The sequence below is a fragment of the Schistocerca gregaria genome, chromosome 4 (genome assembly GCF_023897955.1).
Source record: "Schistocerca gregaria isolate iqSchGreg1 chromosome 4, iqSchGreg1.2, whole genome shotgun sequence".
Lineage (NCBI taxonomy): Eukaryota > Metazoa > Arthropoda > Insecta > Orthoptera > Acrididae > Schistocerca > Schistocerca gregaria.
This window is the reverse complement of record NC_064923.1, coordinates 672,634,739-672,647,309: the sequence shown is the minus strand read 5'-3', so window position 1 is coordinate 672,647,309 and position 12,571 is coordinate 672,634,739. Positions and strand designations below refer to the sequence as shown.

General features: G+C 43.2%; 1 protein-coding gene across 1 annotated transcript in view; it reads right to left on the bottom strand.

Moving 5' to 3' along the window:
• The window catches only part of LOC126267860 (uncharacterized), a 31,251-nt gene extending 18,908 nt beyond the window's left edge, over nt 1–12,343 (bottom strand). Inside the window, exons 1-2 of the mRNA XM_049973170.1 lie at nt 12,269–12,343; nt 9,512–9,664 (exon numbers count right to left, since the gene is read on the bottom strand). Of these exons, the coding sequence (XP_049829127.1) occupies nt 9,512–9,664; nt 12,269–12,343 (228 nt within the window). The remainder of the gene's footprint in view (nt 1–9,511; nt 9,665–12,268) is intronic.
• Nucleotides 12,344–12,571: the final 228 nt, after the last annotated feature.

Below are 12,571 nucleotides of genomic sequence, written 5' to 3'. Positions count from 1 at the left end.
AGTAGAGAATGTACTAGATGACGATCAGTTTAGCTTTATAAAAGGTAAGAGCATCAGACAGGCAATTCTGACTGCGGTTGATAATGGAAGCAAGACTAGAGGAAATTCAAGATTCGTTGATAAGATTGGTCGAACTGGAAGTATGTAAAATCGTTCAAGATGTTCGAAACACTGAGAAAAATGGGGATGAACTATAGGGAGAAACGTGTAATATACAATATGTACAAGAGCAGAGAGTGAATAACATGAGTGGACGACCAAGACCAAAGTGCTCGCGTTAAAAAGGATGTAAGACAGGGATGTAGTCCTCCCCCCTAAGTTGAATCTGTACATCGCAGAAGCAACGATAGAAATAAAAGAATGTTTCAGGTGTGTAATTAAAATTCGAGATGAAAGGATATCAATGATGCGATTCGCTGACGACATTGCTATCCTAAGTGAAAGAGAAGAAGAATTACATGATATGCTGAATGGAATGAACAATGCCATGAGTACTGAAAATGGATTGAGAGTAAATCGAAGAAAGATGCAAGTAATGAGAAGTAGCAGCAACGAGAACAGCGAGAAACTAAACATCAAGGTTGGTCGTTATGAAGTAGATGAAGTTAAGGAGTTCTGCTACTGAAGCAGCAAAGTAAAGAAACTAAACATCAAGGTTGGTCGTTATGAAATAGATGAAGTCAAGGAGTTCTGCTACTGAAGCAGCAAAGTAACCGATGACGGACGGAGCTCGAATTCGTGACGGGTCGCATCAAACCAGTCAGAAGACTGACGACGAAAAACAAAAGAGCATTTTTCCAAATCCTTTCGAAAGAAATGAGACAGGTAACTTGAAGAGGCTTCCGTTGCATATACAGGGTATTGTACTGTATTAAACCTAGACCACAGAGCGCTGCTCAGTAACACGCACAGCCCGTCCGACATGAAACTGTCCACACCCACCCAGTATGTCATACAATCCTGGCGTTCTGAGGCCTACATCGTCCTTCACAGTCCTCATGAGTTGTCGAATTTTTGCTGAAGCCCTGAAGACTGATTCGATTTTATGTCTAGAGGAACCGGCAAACCTTTCCTGTGAATGGCTCAAAGTCTTCTTATGTAACAGAATCCAATGTGTTGTCCTCGATGGCAAGTGTTCATGAGAGACACGGGTATCATCAGGACTGCCACTGGGAACTATGACAAGACCGCTGTTGTTCTCTCTATATACAGATGATTTGGCGGACAGGGTGGGCAGCAATCTGTTGTTCTTTGCTGAGCATGCTATGGTGTACGATAAGATGTCGAATTTGAGTGACTGTATGAAGATACAAAAGGATTTACACAAATTTTTTATTTTATGTCATGAATGGCAGCTAGCTCTGTATGTCAATAAATGTGGGCTACTGCGGATGACTAAGAAGAATAAACCTGCAATGTTGGGGTGAAACTACTCGTGTGCTACTTGACACAGTCAAGTCATTTAAGTATTTGGGCCTAACGCTGTAAAGCAATATGAAATGGAACGAACGTGTGCGAACTGTCATGTGGAAGGAGAATAGTCGACTTCTGTTTACTCAGTGAATTTTACAAAAAGTAGTTCACACGTCAGATTGAATGAAGACATCGAAGCAGGTCAGAGGCGGGTTGCTAGATTTATTACCGATAGGTTCGAACAACACGTTCCTGTTACGGAGATGCTTCGGGAACTCAAATTAGAACCACTGGAGGGAAGGCGACGTTATATACGAGAAAAACTACTGAGAAAATTTAGAGAACCGGTATTTGAAGCTGACTTCCAAACGATTCTACTGCGCCCAACACACATTACGCGTAAGAACGACGAAGATAAGGTACGCGAAATTAGGGGTAATACCGAGGCTTACAGATAGTAGATTCTTCCTTGCTCTGTTTGCGAGTGGAACAAGAAATGATATGACTAATAGTGGCACAGGGTACGCACCGTACTTTGGCTTGCAGATTACCTATGTGGATGTACAAGTAGGTGTACCGAGCCACCGATCGGCAAAAACGCAACCTGGGGATCCTCATGCTTACGTGTTTTCGGAAATATGGCTTGCGAAATTGGCAATTGTTGCAGCCGTCTTCCGGGTAATACTTTCCGTAAGTGGTTCAGTTCCTTCAGCAAGTTTTCAGCATCTGAGTCGATTTCAACTCGATGCACCAAGGTTCCCAAAACAGAACGTTCCTCCGACGGATGGTTACAGTTGGCGTGCAGATACCGCTCCGTGTGGGTGGGTCCCTCGTAAACACTGTGGCTGAGACACTCATTTTCTTGACGGCAGACGAGAGCGCCAAGGAACCGTAAGGCACCTTCTGTTTCTACCTCCATCACGAACTTGATGTTGTCATGTATGCTGTTGATGCTGTCCAACAATTCTCCCAGCTTTTCACGTCCCTGAAACCGGACAACTAACGTGTTGCCGACGTACAGGTAAACTCTGCTAGGTCATGTCCTCAAAGTACTGTATTGTAAGGCGGCAAGATTTTGCCACATTCCATATACACTACTGGGCATTAAAATTGCTACACCACGAAGTTGACGTGCTACAGACGCGAAATTTAACCGACAGGAAGAATATGCTGTGATAGGCAAATTATATGCTTTTCAGAGCATTCACACAAGGTTTGCGCCGGTGGCGACACCTGCAACGTGCTGACTTGAGGAAAGTTTCCAACCGATTTCTCATAAACAAACAGTTGACCGCCGTTGCTTGGTGAAACGTTGTTGTGATGCCTCATGTAAGGAGAAGAAATGCGTACCATCACGTTCCCGACTTTGATAAAGGTCGGATTGTAGTCTATCACGATTGCAGTTTATCATATCGCGACATTTCACCTCGCGTTGGTCGAAATCCAACGACTGTTAGCAGAATATGGAATCGGTGGGTTCAGGAGGGTAATACGGAACGCCGTGCTGGATCCCAACGGCCTCGTATCACTAGAAGTCGAGATGAGAGGCATCTTATCCGCATGCATGGCTGTAACGAATCGTGCAGCCACGTCTCGATCCCTGAGACAACAGATGGGGACGTTTGCAAGACAACAACCATCTGCAAGATCAGTTTGACGACGTTTGCAGCAGCGTGGACTGTTAGCTCGGAGACCATGGCTACGGTTACCCTTGACGCTGCATCACAGACAGGAACTCCTGCGATGGTGTACTCAACGACGAACCTGGGTGCACGAATGGCAAAACGTCATTTTTTCGGATGAATCCAGGTTGTGTTTACAGCATCATAATGGTCGCATCCGTGTTTGGCGACATCGCGGTGAACTCACATTGGAAGCGTGAATTTGTCATCGCCATACTGTCATATCACCTGGCGTGATGGCATAGGGTGCCATTGGTTACACGTCTCCGTCACCTCTTGTTCGCAATAATGGCACTTTGAACAGTGGACGTTAAATTTCCGATGTGTTACGACTCGTGGCTCTACCCTTCATTCGATCCCTGCGAAATCCTACATTTCAGCAGGATAATGCAGGATCGCCTGTTGCAGGTCCTATACGGGTCTTTCTGGATACAGAAAACATTTGACTGCTGCCCTGGCCAGCACATTCTCCAGATCTCTCACCAATTGAAAACGTCTGGTCATTGGTGGCCGAGCAACTAGCTCGTCACATTACGCCCATCACTACTCTTTATGAACTATGGTATCGTGTTGATGCTGCATGGGCAGCTGTACCTGTACATGCCATCCAAGCTCTGTTTGAGTTAATGCCCAGGCGTATCAAGGCCGCTATAACGGCCAGAGGTGGTTGTTCTAGGTAATCATTTCTCAGGATCTATGCACCCAACTTGGATAAAAATGTAATCACATGTAAGTTCTAGTATAATATATTTGTCCAATGAATACCCGTTTATCATCTGCATTTCGTCTTGGTGTAGCAATATTATTGTAGATTTATAGCGATATTAGGTCACTGTTTACGAAGCGCAGTCGGATTATTAAGCATTTCATTGACTGAAGCTGGCTCCATGAGGCTGCTCATCGATGATGTGGTTTCCTATACAAGGTTACAAGGCCAGAAGGTTGTGGCAAATTGCAAGAAGAGCTACAGTGTGTCGAGGACTGGTGCAAGAGCTGTCGCTCGCCACTGGGCAAAGATATACGAAGAAATTCACTACTGTACGATTGCGCTATTAGTGACATTTATCGGTAAACAGTAACTACCATAAATATCTAGCAGTAACCACCTGGAGTGCCCTAAAGTGGAATGACCACGTAAAACAAATTATACGAGACACAGATGCCACGGTGACATTCATCGGAAGAATCTCAAGGAAACCTAATCCATCTGCGACAGAAGTGGCTTACAATACACTTGTTCGACTATTTCTTCGTATTCCTCATTGTGGTTCTCACCGCCAGACGCCACACTTGCAAGGTGGTAGCCTTTAAATCTGCAGCGGTCCGTTAGTATACGTCGGACCCGCGTGTCGCCACTATTAGTGATTGCAGACCGAGCGCCGACACACGGCAGCTCTATTCTAAAGAGACTCCCAAGCATTCGCCCCAGTTCTACATCCGACTTTGCTAGCGAGGATTCACTGTCTACATACGCTCGCATTTGCAGAGACGGCAGTTTAGAATAGACTTCAGCTACGTCATTAGCTACGACCTAGCAAGGCGCCATATTCAGTTACTATAAGTACAATTTTCCAGAATGTATTCTGGACAGATAATATTGTCAATCGTGTACCGTCAAGAGCGACGTTCATCGTTTATGGATTAAAGTTAAGTATGAAATTAATTACGTCCGCTTTCTGAATTCTCATTCCTTGTCATGTTCCAGACCTCGCGTCAGTATAGTTCTTCCCTCCTCACGCCAGCCTGCGTGAGCTAAAACGCGTGCATTTCGGCCTCCACTCGTAACACGATGTTGGCTCTTCTGCTAACACAAAACTCATCAGTCTGGGGCCCTTGCGAATGGGATCGTAACGAAAATGCTCACCAAGCACCCGTGGCAGACACGACAAAAGAAGTATTGTGCATCACAGAGAAGTTTGCTATTCCAAGACAGTACATTTCAGAAAGTCACGCGAAACGACCACAACTAAATAATCTGAGAAATCAGAGATAATACTGAGATTTGTGGACAACTGTTATTGTGGCGCGGCATTCTCGAATGGAACACGGAAGGGGTTATCAGATAGTGCTACTGGAACTACCCTCGATCTCCACCTCTCTGATTAGTACAGATTCAGTTACACAAGTAGATTATTTATGATTTTAATAGTGTATATTAGAATAAGGTTAAAATTCCTTGTGTATATGCGGTCTCACTCGGACAAGAGAAATTGTACCAGATTTCCAAATCTGGCGATGTAGTGTTTAGCTGGACACCGCCACCCTCTTTCCTACGCTCTACCCACGCCCCACACTCTTTCCAGCTGGTTGGGAATTTGTGTATCCCAACAGTTGTGTGTGGTGTTGTTCCCTACACATAAAAGTGTGGTTCAAATGGTTCAAATGGCTCTGAGCACTATGGGACTTAACATCTGTGGTCATCAGTCCCCTACAACTTAGAACTACTTAAACCGAACTAACCTAAGGACATCACACGCAGGTCGGATTTCATCCGGGGCTTCCCTGCATCCCAGAAGCGGCGTGCTAACTCATGGTTACCAGGCTTATGTTAAAACGATAAAATACTCCACATAAAAATAGAAGAGGCCATGCACTACGAAAAGGGTTGTACTTGAGACTAGTCAAACAGAGAACAATTTAAAATTCTTGGGAAACTATTAAGTGTCACAGTTCTGCTATAAGACGAACTCTCCAAATTTATTTGTGTTGTATGTTTTATCTTTTGGTGGTATATATGCTCCCAGGTACTAAATTACAGCAGACAGCACGTAAGCACGCGCGAAAAATCTAAAAAGTAACGAAGTACTTTCCTACCTCCTTAGGGTACAGACGCAAATAAAAAAGAATGAAATATTGTGACTTTCTTTACTCTTACCTAGAATCACAATTACTTAAGAGATATGCAGCCAGCTGACTGTTAATTATATCTATGAACGGAATTCACATTATGAACAGACAGCAGGATCCTATTATATGCACTGTGATATACAGGGTGTTTAAAAAATGACCGGTATATTTGAAACGGCAATAAAAACTAAACGAGCAGCGATAGAAATACACCGTTTGTTGCAATATGCTTGGGACAACAGTACATTTTCAGGCGGACAAACTTTCGAAATTACAGTAGTTACAATTTTCAACAACAGATGGCGCTGCAAGTGATGTGAAAGATATAGAAGACAACGCAGTCTGTGGGTGCGCCATTCTGTACGTCGTCTTTCTGCTGTAACCGTGTGCTGTTCACAACGTGCAAGTGTGCTGTGGACAACATGGTTTATTCCTTAGAACAGAGGATTTTTCTGGTGTTGGAATTCCACCACTTAGAACACAGTGTTGTTGCAACAAGACGAAGTTTTCAGCGGAGGTTTAATGTAACCGAAGGACCGAAAAGCGATACAATAAAGGATCTGTTTGAAAAATTTCAACGGACTGGTAACGTGACGGATGAACGTGCTGGAAAGGTAGGGCGACCGCGTACGGCAACCACAGATGGCAACGCGCAGCTAGTGCAGCAGGTGAACCAACAGCGGCCTCGGGGTTTAGGTTCGCGTTGTTGCAGCTGCGGTCCAAATGACGCCAACGTCCACGTATCGTCTCATGCGCCAGAGTTTACACCTCTATCCATACAAAATTCAAACGCGGCAACCCCTCAGCGCCGCTACCATTGCTGCACGAGAGACATTCGCTAACGATATAGTGCACAGGATTGATGACGGCGATATGCATGTGGGCAGCATTTGGTTTACTGACGATGCTTATTTTTACCTGGACGGCTTCGTCAATAAACAGAACTGGCGCATATGGGGAACAGAAAAGCCCCATGTTGCAGTCCCATCGTCCCTGCATCCTCAAAAAGTACTGGTCTGGGCCGCCATTTCTTCCAAAGCAATCATTGGCCCATTTTGCAGATCCGAAACGATTACAGCATCACGCTATCTGGACATTCTTCGTGAATTTGTGGCGGTACAAACTGCCTTAGACGACACTGTGAACACCTCGTGGTTTATGCAAGATGGTGCCCGGCCACATCGCACGGCCGACGTCTTTAATTTCCTGAATGAATATTCCCATGATCGTGTGATTGCTTTGGGCTATCCGAAACATACAGGAGGCGGCGTGGATTGGCCTCCCTATTCGCCAGACATGAACCCCTGTGACTTCTTTCTGTGGGGACACTTGAAAGACCAGGTGTACCGCCAGAATCCAGAAACAAATGAACAGCTGAAGCACTACATCTCATCTGCATGTGAAGCCATTCCGCCAGACACGTTGTCAAAGGTTTCGGGTAATTTCATTCAGAGACTACGCCATATTATTGCTACGCATAGTGGATATGTGGAAAATATCGTACTATAGAGTTTCCCAGACCGCAGCGCCATCTGTTGTTGACAATTGTAACTACTGTAATTTCGAAAGTTTGTCTGCCTGAAAATGTACTGTTGTCCCAAGCATATTGCAACATACGGTGTATTTCTATCGCCGCTCGTTTAGTTTGTATTGCCGTTTCAGATATACCGGTCATTTTTGAAACACCCTGTACGATGTTCAATAGGCACGAAACGTAAGAGTCGTGAATGATACTCGTGGTCAGATTCCAATAAGAAGGAGAAACAAACAATCCTGTTGGAAGAACATCCGTAACTGACCATTATACCAGAGGTTGAAAATTAAAAATAGCAGCGCCTAGTACACGTCCGCTGCGGCCCACGGGGGCCACAACACAGTTACGACACCTGAAGATGGGCTTATAACAGCCCGAAACTGGTCGTGATAATAAAAGAAATTTACAACTGAAGGCGTATTTTCAACCTCTGGAAGAAGAAGAAGAAAGGGAATAATATTTCAGTGTTACTTTCGAAACAATTATTTTTATTTATATGTACGACACATATCTGCCTTCTCAACTGAAAACCGTAATTACTTTACTCTATTGGCATTCTGGACGATCTGTTACATTAAACATAATCCTTGCCTCAGCTAGAATTAAATAATCGTAAAGTACATAATCATATACCAAGAAGATGTGTAACTGTAACTACACTTGCTCTCGATTTGTTCTATGAAATCCGTTTCAAAACTGTGCTGCCAGTGAATTTTAAGGATTTAAGTTCTTGCAAATATTTTCCTATATATATGCCTACCGCTATCGGTATATTAAACGGGAAAGGCTAACTAAGTCTTACGAGGTTAGTACATAAATTGCGCAGAGATTGTGTACCCTATGATTTCGTTACATTTTGGCACTAGGGAAGTATAATGTATGTAATTAATTAATCCAGTGACATCTGCACTCGTTTGAAATTTCTGCCCGTCGAAAGTTCAAAGCAGAGCTAGGCTATTTGTAAGTAGAGTTCATCATGAACAAACTCTGAATTTAAAACATTTTTCTGGCAAATCGAATTTGAGTTTTATGATGAATCTTTTAGTTGATTGTGTTATTTTACACCAGCACTACAGTTCATGATAGAAGAGATATTACAATCAATTAAATTTGATTGAATCCTAGAGGTTGGGTTGCGAATTTCTGTAAAACGACGAAAGCGTTGTTGTCATTTAATTAACATTTCGTCTGTCTTGATCTGTAATGCCCCTAGGATCTTGTTCAGAATAAAAACGTGGTGTGGGTTACATCTTAATTAATATAATGATTGTGAATGTGTTACCTAATCCATTGTAATATTAATTTATATACTGGCACAAGTGGTTTACTTTTGAACGGTGCAATTAATTACGTAAGTTGTATCAGCTTAAATTACATCATAAGTTCTATTCATTAAAACAATGCGGCAGAGGAAACTTAAAATCCGAGATGAACTATTAATCACTTTAGCTCTGTTACAAGCAGCATACTGTTTATAATGTAACTCAATCGTTTGTGTAAAGTACGCTCATATATACTGAAAAATTACGATTTTACGCCTCTCTGATTTTAGATTTACCACATTTCATTTTGCAAATCTTGCCAGATATCTACTGATACCAATATCTAGAAAACTTTGTTATGGCAAGTCATACGTTATGGTTTTTAAAAATGTGAGACTCGGTCACATCGTGAAGCATTTTTGATGAATGTTTCTCTTGTCTGTACACAGTAGTTGCATGCGTGAAAATTTGTGAGTAACGCATTAGTAAAATGTCATGAAACTCAGCAGTGGAGCACTGAGGAACGATATTGGTAAGCAACTTTGATACGTAAATATAATCAAATTATTCAGCAAAACAGTTGCACGCTATAGAACATCAAGTGCCACTGGGGTTGTAGGAATTCCGGAAATATGAGTAGTGGTCGCAGTAAAATCTGACTAGGGAATTTCACATCCTCAAGATGGCAACAGCTACTTCAGAAACGGTTTGACTGTAACATAACTCGCTTTGAGATTATTAGCTAAAATCAGGTACAGTACGACGTTACTTACTGCAGCCAGCATGGTCGTAGATAAAGTGCGCCCAATTCTTCCAGAGGAAGTCGTTTTGTCATTTATATAGAACGCCGTAGTCTGAGTAGATGGTTTCTTAATGGAGCGTTCCCTCGTTAGAGAATTTTCCTCGATGGAACAGCAGGCGCCGGACTGGAGCAAGGCACAACATCATTAATAAATACAGCCGGTTTCCGCTGGAGGCGTATATTAAGGCTAACAGGGTGGGGGCACCCCCTGAATTCATCGCTACCCATCCAGATGGACGGAATTAGCTTTTCCATCGTTCTTCACATTGGTCCCAAGCAAAAAAGTAATGGGCGTTAATCGGCTGTTCGTATGCGTATGTTAAGTGTATTTGTTACGATAATCTGCTCAAAATGAACACAATGAAAGTGGCAAACTGATACAGCAACGTAGCAGAATTATTAGCTGTAACCGATGTGAATGGCGGACTATGACTGTTATACTGTGTGATAATTACTGAACGCAGCAATGAGGATCGAAATATAAAGCTCTCCAAAATTGGTATTATATGTAGTCTGATCAATGTAATAAGAACAAAACAAATATATTCTAAATGGATACAGATATCAATACTTTTTTTATTCGCTATGCTATTCACTTCACGAAGCAAAAATTTAATTGAATATATCAGTAGACATTACACAATCATAAGCGTATGGAAAAATCTCTCTATCCAGTTCATGAAGAAGTCTTAATGCACTCATCAATGTCACGAGTGGTTCATTAATTATGAGGGGCACTAGTTGTTTCTGTAGTGTATGCGGTTCACCTCTCGACAACAGTAGATGCAGGAAGTATGAAGCCATTTAAAAAAGAATATGTATTAGGTAAATAGCAGCAACGGCGGCAAAGATTGAGATCCTTTATAGTCTGAACACACAGAGCACCGAGCACAGCTAACAATGGGCCTCCACAGACGACGACCCATGCATGTTCCAATGTTAACACCACAACATCGGCACCTGTGACTGAAATAGGCACTCGACTATCTGCACTGGACGTTGGCGCAGTGGCGATGCATGGTCTGATGAAGCCCGATGTCTTCTTCATCAAGCCGAGGGAGAGAGAGCGAAACCGTCGTCTTCCTGGGGAACAGCTCCTTGACACCTGGACGGAGACAAAGTGGCTGTGGCACCATTATGCTCTGCGAAACATTCTCGTAGGCAACCATGGGTCCAGTGGAGCTCGTACAAGGCACCATGACAGCAAAGGAGTATCGTACACTGATTGCAGACCATGTAAACCCCCTCATGATAATTATGTTTCCAAGGTCAGGAGTGTGATGGATGGTTCGAGGAACACAGTGGCGAGTTCCAATTAATGTGCTGGCCCCCTAACTTGCCAGATCTGAATCTGATCGAACACATCAGGGATGTGGTTGAACGTATAGTCAGAGATCGTCGCCCCCCTCCTCAGAATTTACGGAAATTAGGTAAATAGTGATGCCAACTCCCTCCAGCTACCTACGCAGGTCTAACCGCTTTCCATTCCACAACCCGCCGCCGCTGTTATCCGTACCAAAGTGGACATACCGGTTGTTAGGTAGGTGACCATAATGTTGTGGGTTATCAGGTGCGAAATGCCCACAAGACCTCTCTTCATTGGACTTGGCACGCGAAACCAGAGAGACAAATGAAGATGAAACTTCTTAAACAATAAGGTTTACACTACATGAATACATTTTACGAGGAAAATCTGAAAACAGTACCTAAAGAAGCCCTGACGGAACGGTTAAAAACGAAAAAAGTTACATCCTCACGTCGGACAACCGAATATGCTGAGGCCTGCCAGTCATAAATCGCTTCAATACATATAGTGACCATGGGCTACTTAGAACCAGGATAACAGGGTGGTTCAAAAAGAGCGCTGGTTTTGGAAAATCAAACTAAGGTGTTTATTTTTTACGAAAGACACAAACGAAATATGTAAACATCTTCACCTAAATTTTCCATATCACGTATGCAAAATGTGAGGCATATAACCTCCTCTACTACTCTGACGTGCAAGAACTCTGTGCTTGAAATTCACTATGACTGCACCATAAGTTTCCTCATCCATTTCCCTGACAACTCGTCGAATTATCTCGTTCAAGTCATGGATGTTTCGCGGTTTATTGGCATACACCACCATCTTAAGATGTCCCCAAGGAAATAAGTCACAAAGATTTGAGTCAGATGATCTTGGTGTCCATTAATGATTAGCAGAGCGCTACAGGAGGTGATCTGGGAACCACTCAAAGAGCTACTGAATTGTGTCGTGGGAAGTAAGGCAGGTGGCACCATCCTGCTGTAACCACATCTCTTCAATGCCCACTCCATCCAAATGAGACCACAAAAAGTCTGTTATCATCGAACGGTACTAATCTCCATTGACTGTCACATCTTGTCCTGATTTATCTTCATAAAAATGACGATGACGCAATCCGACCAAAAGCCGTGCCAAACTGTCAATAGTTGTGGATGCGTTTCCTTTTCTTGGATCATGCAAGGGTTTTCTGACTCGCAGATGTGGCACTACTGTTTAATCAAAGAAAGATTTATGTAGAAATGTGCTTCATCACTAAAGATGAAGACATATTAACTATATGAATGCGTGGAGTCTGAAAAATCAGACCCCACGCATTCATGTAGGTCCTTATTCTGTGAGGGGTCGCGATTCCAGCAGGATCATGTTGACCTCTTGCCGCAACATTTCGGTTGGCAACCGTTCAGTCATCTTCAGGTGAGTTACCACCACTGCTGTAACGTTGCTGACGGGCGGGCGAACTGCGAAAATTGTCTTGAAATATACTCCATGTGGACCCATTGCGACTTTGCCAAAGGTACCCCGTCGACCCAAGCCAAGAAACCTGATGACAGACTGGATGAAATCTCCATATGCAGATGAAATAGCTGTTTCGATATGGCGTCCAGTTCATGGCGAGTAAAACGGATCCTCTCGTTCACTAGTGCTAGGCTCACAGTTCGTGTAATGAACTTTGCAGCGGCTGGATGAACTGTCTCACTCTCGCAAACTTCGGAATAAGGTCATTGA